General features: G+C 41.2%; 1 protein-coding gene across 4 annotated transcripts in view; it reads right to left on the bottom strand.

Moving 5' to 3' along the window:
• LOC104569185 (divergent protein kinase domain 1A) overlaps positions 1-23,210 on the bottom strand; it is an 86,697-nt gene that overhangs the window by 43,146 nt on the left and 20,341 nt on the right. For 3 of the 4 annotated variants that reach the window (XM_088524526.1, XM_088524527.1, XM_088524528.1), the window contains exons 1-11: positions 22,585-22,659; positions 14,224-14,453; positions 10,882-11,071; positions 7,831-8,055; positions 6,751-6,825; positions 6,030-6,155; positions 5,118-5,261; positions 4,121-4,210; positions 3,924-4,021; positions 2,651-2,711; positions 577-630 (exon numbers count right to left, since the gene is read on the bottom strand). In XM_088524526.1, coding sequence (XP_088380652.1) covers positions 577-630; positions 2,651-2,711; positions 3,924-4,021; positions 4,121-4,210; positions 5,118-5,261; positions 6,030-6,155; positions 6,751-6,825; positions 7,831-8,055; positions 10,882-11,071; positions 14,224-14,372 — 1,212 coding nt within the window. In that variant the 5' untranslated portion in view covers positions 14,373-14,453; positions 22,585-22,659. Of the gene's footprint in view, positions 1-576; positions 631-2,650; positions 2,712-3,923; positions 4,022-4,120; positions 4,211-5,117; positions 5,262-6,029; positions 6,156-6,750; positions 6,826-7,830; positions 8,056-10,881; positions 11,072-14,223; positions 14,454-22,584; positions 22,660-23,210 lie in introns of those variants that run through there. The other variant, XM_088524531.1, reaches the window with a different exon arrangement.

Below are 23,210 nucleotides of genomic sequence, written 5' to 3'. Positions count from 1 at the left end.
AGACAAAGTAAAGGCAACAGGCTTCCTATGTTGACTGCTGCAACAGCCTCTACTATTGCATTAGGCAGCAATGAAATAATCTGCTTTCATCTCTGCTTCTCTTGTCACTGGTAGCTCCTTCAGGTGACTCTTAAATAAAAACGACCTAGTAACTTCAGATCTCAGAAGTAAGGATTCTGTCATAATAACCTCTTTCCACACAAGAACCCCATAATTTCATGTGCTCTTTTGTATTTTGAGGTAACCCTTTTAATTCTTTAAAAAAAAAAAAAGGTAATATATGGTGTAATAAAAGCTGACATATGTCAAAATGTTCAGCTTCATACATTCAGTAAGACTCACACATAAGAAGTTTAAAAATTTAAAAGCAGTGACCTTAATTGCTGGGCTGTTACTGCCTTGCTATTTGGCAAAGCACTGTTAGTAAGTACTGAAGATTAGCCAAAAAAAAAAAAACAAAAAAAAAAACAAAAAAAAACACCACCCTAATGAGTTTTCATTACAAGATTCTCATCCGATACTTAAATTGATGCCCGATTTACTAAGTAGTATAAATTAAGTCATCACCAAACTTACTTTTTCTAATGTTTCGATGCGCTGTTTCAAAAGTCTGTTTTCAGTTCGTAACCTCTGCAAGGCAAATGATTCAAAATAGTTTCTCAAGTTATAAATTTAAAGTCTGATAAAACCCAAGTTATAATCTTAGATTATCACACTTATGAAAAATAAGTATAAGCACAAAATAAGTTGCAACCATCTTTTTTTTTTTTATGATGTACTAATTCAAAAGAGGAGTGTTAAACAGTTTGGTTCAGCAAAGACAAGATATTAAGTGTATGTGTTAAAGAGGTGCGTGCACAAGTGAAGCACAGAGTTACAAAGTTTCCTTCCTTCTCCTCCCAATACTTTATGTTAAATTACACAACTACATTTATTTCATCTGCAGGACATTATACTCAAAGTTACTTGCTTCACCTGGCTCAAATGTGAGAAATAACTGAACGAAAAAGCTTATTAAATAAGGTGTTTTATATAAATTTTAACAATCGGTATTCAAGTAGGCACATCTGTTATCTCTGAGAACAGACACACAGATATTAGTTCAGCAGTGTTTTATTCTCCCAGGGTAAGGGGCAGACTCAACATGCTCCTTTTTCATTTCCATAAAATGCAAGAGGTTTTTAGCACCTAGAGGGTCAGTGAGAAATGGTTTCATATAAAAAAAATTGCAACAACTAACTGAGTCTTACACAGCTTCGTTTGGACCCACTCAGCTCCTCTTAGCAAGGGACAATAACATTCTGCTTGGGCTTGCTGAGGTTTGGCGATTTTTGTTTGTTTGTTTTTGTTTGTTATTTTTCAGAAAGGTCAGGTAGGGAAGAGGTGATTGAGCAGCAGGGAAGAATTTCAACCATCAGTTAAATTCCTCAGATTGAAAGTTACAGTTGTCTTCAGGGCATCATTCCCTCCCATCTCGCATAGACTTGGCTTTTAAGACCTGCAAATCTAATCTGAAAAGCCATCACAGCAGTCCTTGACAGAGGTTAGATACTGCCACCAGGCTGTCTTGCTGTCACAGGGAAAAGAAAACCTGCTGGAAAAGACTTGGGACACCTTTGTGCTCCCAGATGCTGCTCCTAGATACAGACCACTACCTTTTTCTGCAGGATCAAAGCCTCAGAACATCATACCTAGAGGCAGAATGACTAGTGGGGGAGAGGAAGCAGCAAGGGTGCAACTCAGATGCCCTCTAGCAGGCTTTGCACCGCACACCCTGCCTCGCTTCCCCCTGCCTTTGCTTGGGGCTCTCACCAAGAAGCACAGTACAAGGAGGAAGCAATTCCAGCTTCAACATTAGGATTTAATAAAAATAAATAAATAAAAAGTGAAGAGAGATGGGCAAAACCCCATTTTTGTCATGACAATGCAGTGATTAGAGGAGATAGGAATAGGTGAGATAGTAAAAGGGAAATCAGAGCTTAATTCTCAGGTCTACCACATTATCCATCAACTCCAGAAGCTCCAAAAGGAGGAAAACGACATAGAAGACACCTTGATCCAAAGCATTGGAAGAAAGGGCAGAGGAAAAAAAGCAAGATCTCAAAACTCAATAATTAAACCATTCCCATGACTTCACTGTACAGAGCTGCTTTCCAAAGCCTCCCACTTGGGACGCCTACATCTGAAATAGCATATTGGGAACCTCTGAAAGAGGCTTGCTGTAATCAACATTTAATCAGCAGAAAATAAACATTTTGTGAGTTCAGCTGGTCTCTACCCATGATTTTTCATTAATCTGGCCTCCCAGAATCCTCAATAATTCTCCTATTAACTGTCCTTTATAAGCAGTCAGTCCAAATACAAAAACCAAAAAGAGATTTGGGGACCTGGTTTTTGGTTGTGGAGTCTCCTTCTCTGGAGATCTTCAAAACCCGCTTGGATGCAGTCCTGTGCCACGTGCTCTAGGTGTCCCTGCGTATGCAGGGGGGTTGGACTAGATGATCTCTAGAGGTCCCTTCCAACCCTAAGCATTCTATGATTCTATGACCTCAGTTACAACATATCCCACTGCAGACATAGATCCAGCAAGTTACCCACAGCTAGGAATTCAATTGCTTCCAGAAATAAATATGTTGAATCTAAACCTTACTTTAATTTCAACTTGTTCTTCCATTTCTTTTGTTTTTATTGTAGTGTATTCCTTTTCTAACCTAAAAACAGAAAGAGTAAGTGATCATGAGAAAAATTCAGACAGTTTACTTGGTGTAATGCCTAACATACAACAGCAAAAACAAACAGATACACATTATGGATATCTCCTCTGTTTAGCCAACCACTAGAGTTGCCAGTGTGCTACTCCTGTAAATATTTTGACTGGACATTAGCACTAAGTTAAACACCAGAAGAGAAGCTTCTGTAGATACAGACTGTGAACCAGCCCTCTGAAGTGCAGGTGCCTGCTTGCATAGCCTTGATAACACATGCCTCTGCAGGTCAGATGATTTGAAGCTACTTTGCAATAACAACTCAGTGTAATTATACAAAAACCAACACACTGTATTAAATTTCATGTTCTCCTTTGGCTTAAGGTAAGGAACATAAGCTGAGGTATACACTGCCTCTACGGAGGGCAGCCAAGCAGATGTGTTCAGACTCAGAACGGCAGGGTTATAAGCTACATACATTTATACTGGCTGTCAGAGAAAGCATTTTCCCTGAAAAAAATGTTAATACTTGTGTTTTGGAGAGTACAGACTCACTGTCCAGCACTGGTCACACTTTGCTGATAGAATAGGCAACGTGCAAGGGCTGAGTATAGCCCGCAACACAAGAACACTAAATAGACTGTGGACTACAGCCAAGGGCCCAGCTTGAAAATGGAGGAAATGCCGAAGTTAAGGTCAAAAAAAAGACAAAGTGTAGCTTGACTTAGCAAAATATATATATTTGTATATGGCAGAAGAGAGAAGTACATCTATGTTTTTCCAGTTCTCAAAGGCATTGCAAAATTTCAATCAATTTAGAATTTAGCCAGACCTCACCTCTAACACTGTGTGAACAATTCTGCAGTTCCTGAAAAGGTAAATCTTAAGAATTAAGACCACAGTGAAATTTAATCTCATTTGCCCAATTTACTTTCACAAAAGCTGCTGGTGCTCCTCAATTTCTTTTTACAAAAGTTTCAGCTTTCTTCAAAAGTACTTTTACACAAGATATCTACTATATTTCAGAAAAAGCAAATACTGATTTAGAAGAATTCTCTAGCTGATAAAACTTCAATTTTAACTGCTCACAGTATAAATACCCCAGAAAAAATTGACAAGGAAAGCAAAATAAAATGCTAAATAGCTAGCTTAAGATGCACAAACAAAGAGCAACTCTTGGCAACAGTATAAACTATTTTCTCAAAATGTTATACCTACTTTTTCATCTTTTTTGCATTGTATTTGACTTGGTAAGATGCTTGGATTAATTTGTCTGGACCACTGTCAAACTGATGTGGAATGACCTTTTGAAAGTGCTAAAAGCAATCAGAGCACAAGATTACGTATAATAGTGGCAAAGAAACATACATACTTAACATGTATTTCAGACATCTATTATTGTAACCTTAGTTTACCTGTAACATTCCCTCCATGTCAAGTTGCAGTAACTCTGCTTGGTTCATCTGAAGAACTGCTAAACCTACTCGAAATACTATCTCTAAACCCTGGAGGGGAAAAAAAAAAAAAAAAAAAAAGTTCAAGAAAATACCCAACAATCATTTGTGGCATTGTCAACAATATAGAAAAATAACAGATCTAATATTTACCATGCTACGAAATCACCCAGTTTGGGAGAAAAAATAAACACCAAAACCTCAAGCTACAGATGTTCTCTACATCAGCTTTTATCCAAAGGTTTGTGTTTTTTTCTTTGTTACTAAATATATGATACCAAAAAAGGTATTTCTCAAAAAGGATTTTAATTTCATCTAGGATGCACCACAGTTAAACAAATTGACAGAAATGCTTGACTACAGTCCCTTGAACGATACACCTTTGACTTAATATCTTCTACAAGATGGCTCTAGAGGAAGAACAGGCTTCAGTTTGATACCAACTGCAGCCATTTGAAGCTTTAATTCTGAACATTCCTTAGGTGTCATTTTGGTAACACCACTGAATAAATACATTTTTTTTGTCTCCTGTCAACAGTTTTGCAAAATTTCCACAACTGCTTCTTCCTGGTCTGTATGTCCTTGGAGAGCTTTAACTTGGCTTGCAAGCAGCACTGTTTTCCACCCGCTCGCTATATTACTGACAAACTGATGTTGCAGCTGCAGGAAATGCTAGTGATCCACATACAGAACATGCAGCAGATTTGATAACTCTTCAGTACACGTACAGGGCAAAGTTGTATATACAAGATACGCACTCATAGATGTATTCTCTTCCTTGGTAGGCTATCACACAGATATCTTTCCCTATCAAAAATACTCCAACAAGCATAAGGACTAAAAAATAAGAATTTGCCTGTCAGAGTTGCCCATCAAGAGGAATTTATACCACTACATAAACAACTGTTTTTTCTAAAAAACTACTCTTGAATTGGAACATATAGTATTGAGAAGTTACCTCAGACATAAAGATATCAAATATTCTTGTTGCAATTGGTAGTGGAAAAGTTGTAAGAAATATAGTTAAAAACCATGATGATGCATACATAGAAGTGTGGAAACTCTGAGACTGAAAGTGCACATAAAGCTCTGGAAGATGCTCCTGGAAAGAAGATTGGGAAAAACCAACATGTTAATCTTCTGCTGGTAGTTTTGTGTGGTTTTGACAAAGCTGGAAAAAAATAATAGAAAATAAAATCTAGCAACAGCTTCACAACCCAGCATTAGAAGAGACATTTTGATCATTACAATCATGCAACTTAAGTTTAGTAGTGAATACAGCATTTCTACCCCACACAGCACAAGTTACTAGAAACACTTCTTGATCTTACTTGCAAGTCAGAGGCTTGCAGTTCCTTAAGTCACATCTAGAATGGCTACCAGCAGACAGCAGGAGGGGTCTGAGGTCCTGCCAGAGGACCTCATCTCAGTAGAGTGTGTGTTATGCAACCTGCCCAGGGAACAGGATCACTTCCTAGGGGAAGGGAAAAGGGAGACGGCAAAACCCAAAGCCCCCGTCTGTCATTCTGACCTGACAGGACAGCTGAATTCTGTGCATGAGGGCGCCTTCCAAACTACATGAAAAACTATATAAAAAATAAAGGGAGAGGCAGTATAAACTGAGTAGAGCCTTGGACCCCAAAATTAGACATTCATATGCTTAATGTGTGACAATACAAGTCCTCATGTTTCCGTGTCTAAAGTCAGTTACTGTCTGACAAGGGTTAGAAAGGGGATCATACAGCCACACACATTCACTTCAAGTCCTGCAGCTAGCTCTTCTCAGCCAACAGCCATGCCTGCTCTTCAAGTAATCTCCACTACTCCTTCCTTATCACTAAAGAGAAAATATAATACATTTTGCATGTACCTGTATCATGCATTCAAACTGGTACATACAAAGGCCCAGCTCAGCCATGCTCGGTTTAAACAGCTCTCGTAGTCGGTAATCTTGCATTAATTTAACAAACACACAAAATGCCTCTTCTTCTGGCATCTGTATTAAAAAATATATATATTTAAAAAAGCACAGTAAAAATGGTGGACAAGTATAAAGCTGTATCAATGCAAGGTTGTGAGGATTTTTAATGGATTTATAACAACTTACTATAATAAACTTTTATATATACATACCATATCCCACAAAGTGATTTCTAAACCAAATAGGGTTTTGTAAATTTATTACAATATAACTCACTTTGGCATAAAACAAATATACTAAAATAAGGGCAGCCTGAAGATTATCAATTTAATTGTGAAGTCTTATTTCAACTATAAGGCAGTTTAGTGTCAAATCTGAGAGAATTTTGTTGAATTGAAAAATCCCCCCTCCCAAATAACTTTCAAGTCTGCAGTCCTATGTTAGCTCTGAGAAATAAATATATTCTCCCACTCAGAAAAATTTCATCTTCTTGGCAAGACAGAAGCGGAGAATAAAAATATAATTTGATTTGGAGTAACCAATTGCCTTTAACAGCTCCCTTGCTACAAGTAATTAAAAAGCTATTATAAAAATTCCCATCACAAAACACTCCATACAGTTATGCATTCCCAGCAAGTTATAAGATCACATTTCTTAATACCATGTTTACCTGCATAAGCAATAATCCCACTATAAAAGCACTTCCTTGACAGTATCCAACCTCACGATCCACTAAAGAGTAAGCCTGGAAAATAAAGTTTTAAGAGCTTGAACAATTAAGACACCATGAGTAACAGAATAAAATCATAGTTAAGATAAACTAGTTTCTACCTGCTGCTCCAAAGGGATGTAAGTCTTATTCCAGTGGCCTACAAAGAACTAAAGTACATGTGAAAACCATGCGGGCCAGAGGGGCTGGCCAAGCCTAGCCAGGCACCCTAGCCAGCTGCCGCATAAACTGCACTACAAGGTGACCTACTTCCCTAACCAGCCTCCACTCTAGCAGCAGGAGACAAATCCCCAGCGAGCGAGCAGCTCTTCCCGGAGGAGCCCCAGGCTCTGCGCGCAGCTGAAGGGATCGCTCGTCCCCAGGAGGCTAGTGCTTCCTTTTGAGAGCTGGGGATGTTACCAAGGTTTGAAATCTTGCCAACCTTTCTGTTGAAACTATGTGAAATCGAGCAAGTGTGTCTTTCTAAATTTAAGTATTGGTACAGTGGAGGCAATACAAGGGGGGAAAAAAAAGAAAGAAAAAAAAAAAAAAAACACAATTTCATGGGCATATTCTTGTTCTGCACTAAGGCTCTCTAACAACCGCGCTTTACCTTGTACCTGCCATTTTGTGCTACCACACACAGGTTCAGAAATGCTTGAAAGCTCAGTGCCAGTTCTGATTTACAACACGCTCGTATTAGTCAACTTTAATTAAACATTGTTTACTACTTCACTTCATAGCACACTGCATTCCATTATGCTGTCAGCAGTTAGCATGACATTATTTTAATGTAGAATGAAATTGCGCACAAGATCCTAAGAGGTTTAAATCATTTAAATACTTATACAGAAATATTTCAAAGCCATCTTTGAAACTGAGTACGATTTGGTAGACCATTTCAGTGTCAAGTGAAGAGTTCAAAAAAAAATGGAACATGAACTAATGCAAATTTAAGATATAGAGGCAAATTGTTTTCCAAATCTCTGCTGCTAGCATTCTTGTCAATGTATTTTCAAGGGTCATGAGATCCTGACTTACCTTCATTACATTAAATAAAACCTCCTGTCCAAGGCTGTCTTTTTCTTTAAAAAAATCATGTTCAGGGTATGTTCTAGCAATGTCCCTTCTTATTAGTTTCTCACAAGGAGAGGTCATTTTCAAGAGCTCCGAATACTGATCCTTAATGGACATGCTCTGGGCACTGCACAGGAGCTGCCACACGATGGCTCGGAAGTGATGAGGTATCCCCTTTCGAACGAGCTCCTGAAAGTGCAAGAGAAACAGCACAAAATTAGTATTTCCTACAAGAACAAGCACATGACTGTACAGAACAGCTTTCAAACAAAACATTGCAACAAAAGTAGTTCTTCATTACTTTACCATATGTAAAGGAAATTACACAGCTCATAACATTAACTCCAACTTAATCTGATAGATTATTGGCAGAAGTAAGAAGCCAAAGTCTTCTTCTAGGGGGGAAAATGGTGAATGAAAAGTAGTTTCTTATGCATAGTAAGCTAAATAAACTGAATATTCGAATAATTTCTTTTTTAACCACTCACCTCTCATGGAACAGAACCTAAGATTTTTATATCTCATGAAATATTAATGACAATATCCTTAATTGTATTTCTAGTCTGTGATTAAGATGGAAATCATCATTCACTGAAAATAATTCAAGACAGGTGGCAAAACAATCATGCAGTACTGCTATCAAAAGTCATTTGACAAATATGATGTGTCACCTAATCTTCCTGGTGTGCCCTTCTTTTCAAGTTCTCTTAAGTATTTAAGCATTTCAGACACTACCATTAAAACATTAAATTCATTCCTCCTGAATTAACTTTGTTAAATATTCTGGAATAGTTGGGGAAAAAATAAATTAAAAAATCAGATAGTATACAATTTCAGCTTTGCCAAATCAATTTAAGCACCGGATTCCAGAGACCACAATAACCAGGCACGTACTAGTTTGCTGCTTGTCTTTTCAGAAGGCACAAATAAAAGATCCTAGTTTCTTGATCTAGAAATTTGGGGAGGTAAGGGAAGGGAGAGAAAGTTTTCCCAACTACCTCACTTGCTTTCTGCAACTGCTGGAGTATTGCACCTCTGTAGCACTTAGCTCAACTTCCTGGTAGCCCTAAGACCTCCAGCCTTCTTCAGAACCACCTTAACCTGATAGCACTACAAACATCTATCCCATCTGCTCCTTAGCTATAACTCACTGCATTACTTCCTGAACTATTTCTAACTCCAAGATAGCAGCTGTAACATCATCTTTCTACATGTGTCTCTGGATGCAACATGCTGTCATATCACAAATCACATCAGTCAACTAAACCTCAAGGGCTACTGATAAGGAAGTTCTAGCAAGGGGTTTCTTACCTTAAGTTACCAGGTACCTGCTTGTTCAAGTAACAGGATTAACCCCTCCAGCATTCCTAAAGGAAGAATAGGAGTGCCCCAGGAAAAAATGCACCTAGGAAGCAGCACTAAGGACATGTTGCTCTACACAGTTTATGGGCACAGCATCAGGATTTCCGAGACCATCTCTCCATAAGCATTAACAGAGTGTGAGTAGATCAGACAGACAAGGATGGAACATATATTAGTTCACTTTTCTGTATATGTGATATACCACAGGTTTATACCACAGGTTTAAATACATCTATGACTACAGCCTCAAAAACTTGCCAGATATCTAGTAGCTTAGCACCAGCCTCTGCAGTCAAGCCAAAATGACAGTTCTGCAGTTGAAGTCCTATCTTCTTGGCAAAACTGAGAAATACATAAGGATACTCTTACATATATATGCAGAATGACAAAGTTGAGATAATTCTCATTCTTTCATCAAAAGTCAACTTGAACAGCAAGGAAAGCTAACTAGCAATTTAAGTATTTACTGAATTCTAGTCAAACACTCAAATTACACTCATTCAACTATAAAAAATGAGTTCAAATACTGACACTCCAAAAAAAATCAAATGTAGGCAGTTCAAATACTGAATTCTATCCAACAAGCTCTGTTACTACCCTCACTTCTGCTTTCTCTTGCCAGCTTCATAGGACTTTCTTTTCATGGCCTTTTGGAAACACCTTTCCATAAACTGTTTTCGTTGGGCAAGAGGGAAGTCTTGAATTCATTTTCTTCCTTTCTTTCCTCTTCCAAGTCATACTCTCTCTCCATAACTGCTTCACATAACAGACACTTCACTTTATCCTGTTGCTTTGCCTTCCCACAACCTATTCACACACTTTTTGAACTGCTCAAAGGACCTTGAAATTTGTATTCTGCACATAAAATAGCTACAGAGTAATGCCAATAAAGAACCAATGTAGAACAAGCTTGCCTATGAACAAACCCCACATTGCTGCAGTTAACAGGCTCCCAAAGATGGATATATTCAAGCGATCTAGATGCTTTTTAGTTTTAATTTTAAATATGGTTGAAGCCTATTTCTGTACATGCCCACAACTGACCCAGACTGAACAAACTGGTTCAAGTTTGTTTAATCCATCAGAAATCAGAGGCTACATATTCTTATACTTGGTGTCATCCCTGGGGCCAACATACTTGACATGCGTCTAGAAACTAAATATTGGGCCCCATACAATATAATTAGCTCTAATGAGAATACCTTAGAAAGATGGTGGTAAAACAGTCACAGCACCCTTATATACAAAGGGCAAGCTGTCATATGCTCCTAAATGCACTTTCAGTACAGAATATAAAACACAACCCTATTCTGGCAATATAAAACAAGCCTTCCCTGTATTCAAGGCATTTTTCATTAGAAAGAGGCTCAAAGCTTAGGTATTCACAATATTGCAAATCCATCTAGTTTTCTATAAGAGACATTCACTGGACAAAACTGAAAAGTCTGATAACTTATATAGGCAGCACATAGGGATGGAAGCAGATTCAAATGGAAGCTTCTATTACATATTTGTATCAAAAAAATAAAAGTCCTCTTGAAGATAAGACAGGATGACTTATATCACATTGATGAGCTTGAAGGTCTTTTCCAACCATAATGATTCTATGATTACAAGTGTATCACACAGGTAGTGTCCCTTAGTGATTTCTACCTTAACTTGCTTTTCTTTCTTTTTCCGTACGTCTTCCCATTCATTTACAATTCTTCCCCACAGGATCCATGAGTCTTCTTCAAGATGGCTGAGATTACTAGAAGCCGATGAACTAGACACAAGAGAAGATCCACTATTTCTTCTTGAGCCATTTACTGATCGCAAAGATTTGCTATCAGTCTCCAAAAGTCTGCAAAGCACAGAAAAATAATTCCAGTTTTTCTAATCACAGGATCACATTATTTGTTTAGAAATCAGTTCTCCCAAACTCTTCATAAAAAATACACCCAAAGGTGCAATGAACAATTTTCTTATTTATTTGTACTAAAGTTGAAAAGATGAATTACTCAGGATTTTTATTTATTCTTGAGCTCTCGGAACACTCGCCACGAGCTCTGGGCGCTGCTCCTGCTGCCTCCTACACTGTTGCTCCTTCTTGGGAAGCCAGGAGCAGCACCCACGCGTCCCGTTAGCTGCCTGCCAGGACTGTCAGTTCTGCAAGGGCCTGGAGAGACCTGGCGCTCTGGGTGAAAAGATCTGGTCATCCTCAACTAACAGGGAGCCCCATAAATCAGTGTCTTTTTAATCAGTTTTAGCTGAGAGCTTGCATTAGGTTTCATGTTCCCACCTATTAGTATTTAAGAAGTTGGAAAATAAAACAAAAGTAATTAGATCCATGAAAATGATTAGAATTTCTACATTTTTTTCCAAAACCATGACAAAAACATAAGTTGAACAGCAGTAGCTTTTTGAAATCAAACTTTTTCAAGACAGCAACTTTAATTTAGTTCTTGTTAGGGGAACATAAATAAGTTTGAGGAAAAGAACTCGAAAACACTTTCAGTGATTAGTAACCTTGCCTATACCAATCCATAATCAGAATTAGCAGGTCAGAATTCCTTCTCCTCAATCCACGCATGTGCCAAGAGACTGAATTCAAAGGAGTCAGGAAAAACAAGCCCAGCTAAAACATTTCAAGACTATAAAACAGTCACTAGTGGCTAGTCACTTTTAGTTTCACAGATTTCTACAGAAGTTATGCTAAATTTGTGTAATTTGACCTTACCTGGATAAACTCATTGTCCTTAGATTTGTTAGTAAGAAGTTCCCATTACAGTGAGTAGTATGTGAGTTCTGTGGTGTTTAGTGACTGCTTTCTTTCTCCTAAAACTTTATAAATGATTTACTACTGCCAAACAACTCTATCAGGACTCTGGACTGAACTACCTCAGTGTACTTAGAGGACTTCCATGTAATTGGATTGCGGAATACCTCAGGACATAGTTTGATAAAATTTGAGTTACTCCAGTTTCCAGTCTGCTCAACTAACCCATATTCTCCCTACTTGTACAAAGGTCAACAATGAAAATGAAGCTTTAAAAATACCCATCCCTGGTAATTCTTCTGGCAAGCAGAAAAATAAATAGCTGCCTGTGTTCAGGGCACGATTCCTTGCCAACAAAGAGTCGCTGTGTTAAAATGCAGATTCAAACTGTTCCAAAACTACCCTGTACAACAACAGCATCAAATCTCTGTCTCATGGCATAATATCACATTTGGTATGAACTATCTGACAGAAAAACCTCTTATTAGAATTCACACACAAAAAAACAGACTTAAATGAAAAGTCTGTTTAAAATCCAGTGGGGAGGAAAGAATGAGATAAGATTCCACAACAAACTTATTTATTAAATGAAGAAAGCCAGATTGGAAAAGAAACAGCAGCAACTCCAGGCTCATACGCTTACAGCAAACTAGTCTAACTCCAAGACTTATAAAGACAAATAAAGAAGCAAAGAAATTACAGCCTAAAAAGAGATAAGCAGTCCAAAGAACAGATACTACTGCTTTTAAATAGCAAGTTAGTCACCCTCATTTAACAAAGCTGAAAATTACCTTTAACTGAAAGTCTCTGGTCAACTGAAAATCTATCTTCCTTAGAGCTTCATTAACATTGCATTTCCTTCTTTAAATGTTTCCTTTCACTGCTAGCACTGGGAAAGTTACAGATAGTACCTTTTCAAAGAGACAATCCCATAAGGATTTTCCTGCAAGGAAAGAGGATGACATGGTCCTAGCACCTGCCATCTTCTCTCAGTCAAAGACGGGCAGATACAACATTCCCTGCAAGTTTCCCTGCTGCCAGGCAGAAGGCACAAGCATGGGGGCACAAATCAGCAGGCAGTGGCTTCAGCCCTCCTCCCACTTGATCTTTTCCTACTTGTAGAAGCTTCCACCCTCACAACTGCATCAACAAAACAAAACGCGAGTACTGCTCACCTGCCTTGGGGCAAAGTCCAACAAGTTATCACAGCAGCTAGAGCAGAAGTGAGTTTGAGCTAAGCTGTCCAACTCAGCACCTCGCTGCAGCATGACAGCAGTCTGCAACGGAAGGCATTGCAGCTCTGCAGCTACCTACCAAGTCTAAAGGCTACCTGGAGTTCAAATTGTCCTTTAAAGTTGATCTCTGATGAGCTACTAAAACATACGGTCAAATAGAACCCAATATTACAAGAAGTCAAATAATTGTTGCCCATCACACCAAATCATTAAACAAGAAATCATGATGGAAAGACTGACAAGGGATTTCCTTATCATGAAATAAAGACATTATGTCCCCTGTCACCACCAGTGTTAACAGTGGGAAGCAGCTACTAATTCCTGCAAGCACAGAGGGCTGAGCACTGTCACCAGGCACTGGACATCAGAAAAGCTGAGAAGCCTCCTTATGTAGCTGTATCTGTACTAAATAGCCTTATTCACAGATTAAATTACAGAATAAAACTGAAGGACTTTGCTTGAGCCCTTAAATTGTACAAGTACCGAAAGACAGCAGCTCTTACCTTTTAAAACCTCCAGTAAGAAAATTTGCCCAACATATCTTAAGAAGCAGTTGATGTGCTAAGACAGTCGTGAAGCAACCGAAACGTAGTAGAAAGCAAGAGGAGTGGGGAAAAAAAAAAAAAAAAGGTGGAACAGAGAAACTGGAATTCAGAAATTCTCAGCTTTTCAGATAGCTGATGAAAAAGTTATCATTATAAAGCTGATGAAGCTATATCAAATTCTCATTCCTGAGATATTTCATTTCAAATTAAATACTGAAGTTCATATAGCTCCAGTGTAAACTCTTAGTATAAAAAGCAGCTATAAACATTCCTGTAAAGCCAGAAGAGAAAAACACTTTTTAGAGTTTCATAAAATCAGAACTTTTAAAAACGTAACTCAGGAACATAAGTCCAGTGGCCTTGAAAATAGTAAGATAGTGTCCTTCCATGAAGTCTCTGTGTTGAAACTGCTACATCCCATTTCTACGATTTCAGGACTGGTGAATTTTCTATTTACCTGTTCTGTTCTTCAAGCTTAGCCAGTAATTCCAAGTCATCTGGACTCAGCTGTGTCGGTGACGATGGTGATAACGCTGGCGTGGACAGCGTGGTAGAGGAGGATGTAGTGTGTAACGAGGCAGATGGACTTGCCACCTGGCTGGCCATTTGACTGACTCTGTGCGATACCGTGTTCTTCACCCATGAGAGAGTGGAGCTCAGCTTCCCTGCAACCTTGTCTGTCGCCACCTGCAGTAACAGAGAAAGAAGCTGCAGCAGTTCTCGTTTTTAATCTTCTTTGTGCCCTACTCTCACGGATGAGAGACAAGACTTACAGCATGTATAAGCTAACCTCGCTTACGATTCATGCCTTACAAGGAGGAGGACATGGCAATTATTTTGACCCGAAGTTGTCAGAAGAAACAATGATATCACAGGAGAAACAGTATTCAGCTATGGCACACACAGGTGAGAGAATCGTAAAGAGACAAAGTGAATCCACTCCCAGAATGAACTTCTACGGTGCAGAAATACCACAGATCCAGCATCAGTTCAACCTTCGCATTACAAAAACAAATAGAAATAAAAGGATATTTTAAAAATCTCTTGATAAACTGATAATGGCACAAGCAGTAGAGAAGTAAAGCAGCATTCAGTTACTTTACTGATGAACACTGAGGCAGTGGAAGTATAGCAACAAAAAAAGCTGCAAACCATCCAGATTTCCCCGGTCACGCAGAAGTGGCAGATTATGGGGTAATACAGCCCAGACAATTCTGCTTTTTGGTTTCCCTTTCCTCACTGTTGCCTGGAGAAGAGGAACAGCAGCTCCAGGAGGTATTTTTGATGAAGCCTTCATGGGGCCTTCCGCCCATCACTGAAAACCCAGGCGGCTTCAACGCCAAACTCTGCAGAGCCCTGTGCTTGCCCTGGCCAAACTTGAAGGAAACCTGGGTGCACATTGAAAGAGCAGCTAGCTGGCTAGCAAAGGGATAGAAGCTTCCAAAAAAAAAAAAAAAAAAAAAAAAAAAAAAAAAAAAAAAAAAAGAGAGAAGGTTGAAGGGAAGCTTCCTTTGAAGTAGTGTTGCTGACAATATTTATTTTGACACTTGCTCACTTCCTCAAAGCTGTGAGCTGCTCAGTGGCTGTCACCAACACTCCTGCAATGCAGCTTGTACAATAGCTGCTAAGATCCAAAAGATTGAACATCCAAAAAAAAAAAAAAAAAAAAAATCCTTCACAAGCCTCTGATAGAACCTAATTAAAGCAGAATTTCAACAGCAAAAAGAAGCCCTCTGTCAGGGCACTGACTTTTACAGCTACGGCTGCTCGCGGACAGCTCTTATTTGCTTATTTTTAAGGAAATGAGAAGCATAGCTGCACCCCCCACCATCCTTTTAAATGTTAAATGGGAAGTTGGGATAAGGAAACTGTATTAGACTATCTGAAGGAGGTCAACAGCACAAAAAAAAAAAAGCTCCAAAAAACCCCATCTACTTGTGATACAAAATACGTATGAGGGGAGATGAAATATCCTTCGGAAGACATAGATCTATGGGTTGGGAAGACACATCCGTACTTTCTCTCATTACATTGCATACCCCAAAGTTGTGGCATTTGCAATTTAAAGCAGCAAAATGTTTTCTTAGAGCAGGATGCATTTAATAAAATAGAAACCCCTAAATGAAAGTACATTATTTCATCCGCCTTTTCGTATTCTCTATAATGCTTCATTGCGTCTTTGCTTTCTGTTTCATATTCTTCTCTGCCTTCCATCTTCCTTGACCTTCTCATTTAGTGTGTTCCCTCACCTCCTCCTCACAACAAATTTCCTTAAACACAATTTTTTTCTCCTGGGCCAAAGACATCCTGTTGCAACTGTGCTAGAAATCCCAATCCCACTAAGCAAAGAATGCAAAGAATGAAGCCTTTCAGGAACTAAGCATGTTGTCAGTGCCAGAAGCAGCAGATCTCCAGCGCTGGACACAGCTGGGCAGCAAACCCGACTAGAAGGGATGCGCGTGCTCCCGTGTGCCACCTCCGGAGCCAGGAGCGGCCACCCCGCGAGCCCAACTTGGCCCAGTAACTTCCACTGGGACTGCATTGCTCAGTGCTGCGTTTTGCCAAACTGCCAACCCTTGCAAGCAAGAGTTATAAATAAAGATGCCAATTATTCTAAGTTGGTATATTCTGATGCCCAAATGCTATATTTAAAGCTAGTTTTCTAAATGCATTCAAAGAAATCATTAGTAATATCGATTCAAGAATTAATAGCATCAATTGAAGGCAATTTTTTATTTTTAGCTGTACTTTACTGGCAACTAGACTTGCTACATTTTATTATCGTGCTTTTTTCCTTATGCAAGAGAACTATGCTAAGAGAATATTTCAGTGCAACTGCAGAGCTCATTCTGATTCAAACAAAACTGTTTCAAACGGTTATGGGTTGGGAGAGCCGCAAGCAGCAATTCCGCACGGGAGCAAAGCCTCACTCACTGTCAGCACCTTTGGGGGAGCAGTAGGAGGAAACAGACACCGACTTCCGAGGCGGGCAGCAGCAGGACCAGAGGCGAGGGCAACCCCCATGGACGTGGGACAGGCCCCACGAGATACTGGGGGGCTCGCAAGGAGCGCTGCAGCACAGCAGCAGTTGCCCAGAGAGCTTGGGGAATCCCTGTGGCTGAGGATGTTGAAGACTAGACTGGACAGGAGCCCTGCAGCCTGACCCAGCTTTGAAGCTAGCTCTGCTCTGAGACACCGGATAACCCCCCAAAGCTCCCTTCCAGCCCAAGTCTTGTGTGAGCCTGCGATGCAGCCTGGCTTGTCATTCTAAGAAGGCTCAAACCTGACAGGGTAGAAAGCCAGCGGGACACGCTGTTCAGGATGCTGCCTCTGATATCCAAACATGCTTGTTGTATAGACATAACCTCTGGTCAAGGAGCAGGCTGGAGCACAGCGCGCTGCCGCGCTGCACAACGGCCCTCTTCTTCCCTGCACCTAACAAATGGGATTCTTGATGCTCTGGGGGGTCACAACACAAAGACAAAATGCACAGGTCTCCAGCAGAACACACAAGGCTGAGCAAGGCCCCTCCAACCAGAGAAAGGATCACAAACTTTGTGAAAAATTTATATCTTTTGTTACTTTCTGTATGCCTTTTACTCAGTGTTGTAATGCTATTCAAAATGCACACAGAGGCTACATGCCCAGCAGTGCTGTTTTATGTGGTTAAGCAAAATTTGGTAGGGCCAGGCATAATCTAAAAGCCTAAAAACACTCATTGCAACTGGTTGCAGTTTTCAGCATAATTACAATTTTATTTCTACCTTTACTTTCACAAGGATATTACTGTACTTACTTGCTAAAAAGATGTATTTACATGTTAAGAAATTGAGTATTGATAAAATCACCCTTTAACAACAATTTTGAGAAGCACATTTAACACTGCTGTTTAGATATCACCTTTTGCACAAAAAGGGTTAGAGGTTTCAAAAGCTTAAATTTAATGTATGCAGTATTTCGCTCAGTCAACATTCTTTCTCTGTTGCCACGAAGGGATAAATTATTGCTGCTTCATTCTGACTAAAATAGCATTATGATAAAGACAACTCATGCATCTCACTTGATGAGCAGACTGATTATTTTCTCAAAGGCTTTAAACTGCTTAAACTATGACAAGTAATGCAATTATTCCAAAAATAGATGTGACAGAACCAGGGCTGATATTAAAAACACAACAAATATGATTGCCATACACAGTAGGTTATAAGAGTAATCCACTGTGTTTTAAGAAATCCTGCGTATAAACATTAGAAACACAGTGATTTAGAATGACTGTGTGACAAGAGGAAGAGCGGGGAAGAGCTGTGGTGAAAAAGTAAATCCAGAATGGCAGGCTGGGCCGCACTCTGCGCAAGACTCACTCTCCAAGGGAGATTTGAAGGGGCGGAAGGGAGAAATCAAGAACGTTACCAACAATAAGAGTCATTCAACAACAGCTCACCAGGCATTAAGTCTTCAATACGAATGTTCATAGAAACAAATTATTTATGCCAAGAATTCCAAGGAAAAGATTCTAGTCCCAGGCTGCAGCTAGTTCACAGCCTTTCTCACAGCAGCTCAGAGCCATTCTCCAATACCAGAAGGAAAAGGAAAGAAGAATTTCCTAATCAACGACCTGAGTATATGAACACTCCCATTAAGCAGCCTGCTTATTCTTACAAAAAGCAACTGTTTCAACGTCAGAAGTCTCACAGTGAAGTTTGCATTAAAAATGCTTGAAGAATGCCTTTGGGGAAACAACCATGGATGTCATCCAGGGCTGAGGCCAAATTAAGAAAAAGCGTGCAGACAGATAACTGCTCAAGCCTGCATCTCTTTTGCCAGGCTTTTCCATGGTTTCCTACAGATCTAACAGCAGCTCTTATCTCAGGTTGTCAGCATCACTGAAGACGCAGACCCAGATTACATAAACGCCTTCAGGTATCTGCTTTCTACCCATTTCTCCAAATAGGTCAGGAAACAGGACCTTATAGGACAAATAAGGTCAGGAAATTTTTGACTACAATAATTATCATCCACTTCAGAATCAACAAAAACCAACCACACACAAACACATACTCCACATCCTGAAGGACAAATACCATTAAAGTGGTAAGTCTCTAAATTTTACTTTTCTGCTTGTCCCTCATGCTCTAGCCTCCTTAACACTGTTGCTAGCGAATTTCCTCCCACAGAGCAGCCAGGACTAGCAACTCAAATACATTAGAATAAAAACAGGCAAAAGTATATAAATATAGTTTACTGGAAGCTTAGATCTGTATGGCAAAAGCAAAAGACAAGTTGGTCACATATTTTCAATTACTGCACCATAATTTCTGAATGTAACTGATTGAATGGATAGGGGAAAATATGGAAAAAATACTATATAGGAAGTTAAATTGGTAAGTTTAAAAGGCTCAAATATCTGACAACCTGCAATGCACCACTCCATGCAATCTTTAGTTTAACATAGTGGCAAACCGAGCATTTTTTACATATAAGCTTTCCATTTGTTTAGAGACTACATGTGTCACAGTCTACGAGCTGGAATCACAGCATCCGTCTCACCTTCACTGAGTTGTGAGGGAGGGAGAACCATGGACAAGAGGCTTACAAAACGAAGCTTAATGAAGAAACTGAAGAACTGAGGCACAGTTTAGTGGAACATGGTGACGGCTGCTGATTACGTGCTGAAACTTATCAATCAGATGAGTGAGAGGGTGGTGAGGCGGCACCTTCAAGATATTACTGCTTTTCCCCTTAAGTAATCAGCAAAAAGGCCATTTTTCTATCTCTTATACTCAAATGTCAAACTAGTTTTTAAACAACTGGCTAGTAATTAGTTTACTTGCAAGTTAAAAATTCATGACAACCTGTAGCTAATGATATATTACAAGAAATAGAGGGTAAAGGCTTTAAAAGTGAGAAATGTGACCAATTTAGCGATTTTAAAGTAGACAAGTGTCAGATTCAGCTATTCCCTAAGAGTATCAGATTTACAGAGGCAAACACCAATAGCCTCTTCATCTAATGAGACACATGCCATGATCCGTGATCTTTCTGCAATATTCAAGTTTGCCCACTGACTCACTTATTTCCATGATCTTAACAGACATTTACAGTATAATTTCAAGCAAACATCCTTCTTCTGCAGTAGGAAGGTCTTCCTCTGCACTACTGAAGCTGTGACCATCTTCCTGTAAGCTTTTGTAAGCCCAGCATTTGGAGAAAACTCCTTTCTCAAATAATGACAAAACAAGAAGGAGGCGTCTCCCTAGAGGGATGACATTTTCATGTATCACCAAATGAAATCAATAAGGACAATTTCCCCTTCCCAGCATCTGCACAGAGAGCTTCAGGCAAACCCCAAGAAGTTCCATCTCTAATGGAAAAACAAGAACTCCACTTTGCTTAATGAACATTGGTATTAGCTCTGGTTCAAATAACATTGAAGCTGGAGTTCATTTTTACTATCTCTAGAAGTAGTCTGCTGTTAAAGTTACATATAAGCCGTAACCGCAAAAGGAACAGAGATTTAAAACTACCTTGTGGGTAACATCACTCTGCAAAGTCCTTGCAGAAGCAGCCATACAGCAAATACAGCTCTTAGTTTTTGAATGTTGTTATAAAAGAGTAAAACGACGGGCACTCATTTTAAAAGATGGGCCACAGAAAGCCATGTTCTCTCCTACCATCGCCTTAGTTCCAGGAGGACTATCAATGTGCAGCAACAGCAAGCCAGTGCTGCAAGATCAGCCCCCTCTGCCACTCTGAAGAAACTGAATCAAAAACTAAAAGTACACAGCTGGTACAACATAATATGCTAGCAAGTCAGAATTATTATTGTGATAATTATACTGCTTAAAAGTATTTCAAAAAAATCAGGAACATGTTACAATGTTCTTAAACAGGCATCCTATACTAAACTGAAAAAATCTTGAAAATTCAGTCATAGTGATAGTGCATTAAAAATATATATATGAGTTTCAAATCTTCATTAGCACATGTTGCTGGAGAACCCATTATAATCACTTACTATCCAAACATTAAACTTTTTTCTTTTTGAATAAAACTGTACAAGTAAAAATAAATTGAAACTTACTGCAAGACAGTATAGATTAGAGAGGATAAGTATTTTAAGAAGAAAACTCAAAAGACAAGTACAACTTGTTCAGACAAGAGAAGATATTTGGTAGTGGCTCTTGGCTGCTTTTCAATTTGGAAACTAATACAAAGAGACTGAATGTCCACAGTCATTTTACAACATCTTACCTAGAGCCCCAAAAGAGCCCATACCAGTATTGTATTTCAGTCCCAAATACACACCAATTGCCTCGCCGGGGCCCAAAGATTACTTTTAAGGAAAATTAGCAAACAAAAATGGTATCTGTGGAGCCAGAAATAACTAACATGAGGACCACTACCAACATGTCCAAAAGGAAATCTCAATCTCACTGCTTGCAACCTGCAACAGGCTCCACATTCCTGATCCCCCGCCAAGCCCCACTTTATTGCTGACTGCACGGGCTCCAGAGTTCACAGGAAAAAGTGACATTAACTAGAGAAAACCTGCATAAAAAGGCAGGGTTCACTAAACCACTTCTGCCTCTACCTTGTGAGCACACAGCCTCTGTTAAAACACATGCACATATAGCGAAGACACGTCACGAATGTACGTAGAAGCAAGCGAGACAAGACAAGTCTCCCCGCATCCGTATTAAGCCTCCTTCCTAGATGCCAGTACCTGTTTATTCCAAACACTGGTCTCTCCAGTAGACAACAAGGTGTGCTTTTTTGTTTAACTACAGACATCCCAGCCAACAGGACTGCAGTGAAAGCAAAATAGTGTTCTCAATTTAATTCAAAATCTAATGACAGTACAAATAGGTAAGGCTAGACACGCTGAAGCAATTCGGTCGCCATCTATAAAGTGAGGTTATATTCAATAACTTCAGAGAACTCACCTAACAAAATTATGAGCTGCTAAAATAAATTGCAGAAAGGAGGAACTATTTTTTTTAAATCAGGCCTTAGAAAATCGAACTCAAGCATAATCAAGACGAACAACACGGTCCATTTCAGGGAAAGAGAAACACTGACGCAGTAAGGACTTGCTTCTTTTATTGCCCAGCTTCCCACGATAGCAGCTGAAAGCGTTGTTCTCTTCTCTTTAAACCAGGAATTGGTTCCATTGAGGGCGTCACACAAAACTTTCAGCCCTGCTGCGGCAGAACTGCCCGTCCCCTGGGGCAGCGGCCCGGCCCGGCCTCGCAGGGAGGCGGCCGTGGCTCCGCTCCAGCCCTCGCCCCCGAACATCTGCGGCCACAGCTGCTCCCGCGCCATCTCCCCGAGCCCCGCCGCTCCGGAGCGCCCGGCGCCGCTTCCCCTTCTCGCCCCGCTCAAAACGTTGAGACGTATCACCCCAACGCTGAGGAAGAAGCGTGAGAGCACGATCACACAGGAAAACAGGGAGCTCTGCAGCCATGATCAGAGGAGAAGGGACAGAGGGACGGGGCAGGAGCGCAGGAGACACGGGCGCTATCGCGCAGAACGGGGGCAACTACCTCCCCGTTAGCCCCATAAAATAAGGGCACAGAAAGCCCCACAGAACGCCGTGGCGAACACTCCTGGAGATGGGTCAGAGAGGGGCCATTTCCGATGTTCTCCCGCGGGAGCACAGCTCCTCCCCGCGCCTTTGTGCGCGGTCGCGGGGAGGCCAGAGGAAACGCGCTGCCGAGGGCGGCCCGCGGGCAGGAGAAGCCCGCACGGCCGCGCTCTCCCGCGCCGGCGCCGCCGAGGCCGCGGGCAGCGCCGGGCCCCGCCGCCCCGCCCGCCTCACCTTGGGAGCGTTGGCCGGGCGAGGGAGGTGCGAGCATCGGCCCCCGGCACCGCCGGCCCCGCGGCGCCGCGCTGCGCTCCGGCTCCGGCCCCGCGCCCCCCGCCGCGGCTCCGCCGCCCCGGCCGCCGGCCACGTCCCCGCCAGGCGCGGCGCGCAGGCGCAAACCCGCACCGCCGCCGCCGCGCCGCCCTCCGCCGCAGCGAGGCCGCCCCGGGTGCGGGCACGGGGCCTCGAGCTGGGCTGCCCGGGCCCGCGCTGCCAACGGGGGGTCCCCCGCGCCCTCCTGCCCGCGCCGCACTCTGTAACGCGTCCTCCAGCGGCCTGTCCCGCTGCTTCCACAGCCAGGACACTGCCCGAAACAGCCTGGAGCCCCAGACTGACCATTCCCGCGGCGAATCGCGGCACTTGGAGGCGGCTATTGCTCCCAGAGCTGCCCTAAGAGCTTAGCGCAAAGCCCCGCAGAGCGCCGACCTGGTGCCCCATGCTGCTCCACAACGAGCGTGCGAGGCCACACTGCGCAGTGAGGCCTGGTGGGCCGGAGCCGCAGCCCAGGCGGGTGGGAGGCCGCGTCCCTGCAGGGCTCCATTCCCCAGCACGGTCACTACGGCTGCACCAACGCTGAGAGG

Source organism: Tinamus guttatus, unplaced genomic scaffold, assembly GCF_059628265.1.
Source record: "Tinamus guttatus ecotype Peru unplaced genomic scaffold, ASM5962826v1 Tinamus_guttatus_pri_ptg000211l, whole genome shotgun sequence".
Lineage (NCBI taxonomy): Eukaryota > Metazoa > Chordata > Aves > Tinamiformes > Tinamidae > Tinamus > Tinamus guttatus.
The sequence above is the reverse complement of the archived record's forward strand: the minus strand, read 5'-3'. Positions and strand labels throughout refer to the sequence as shown.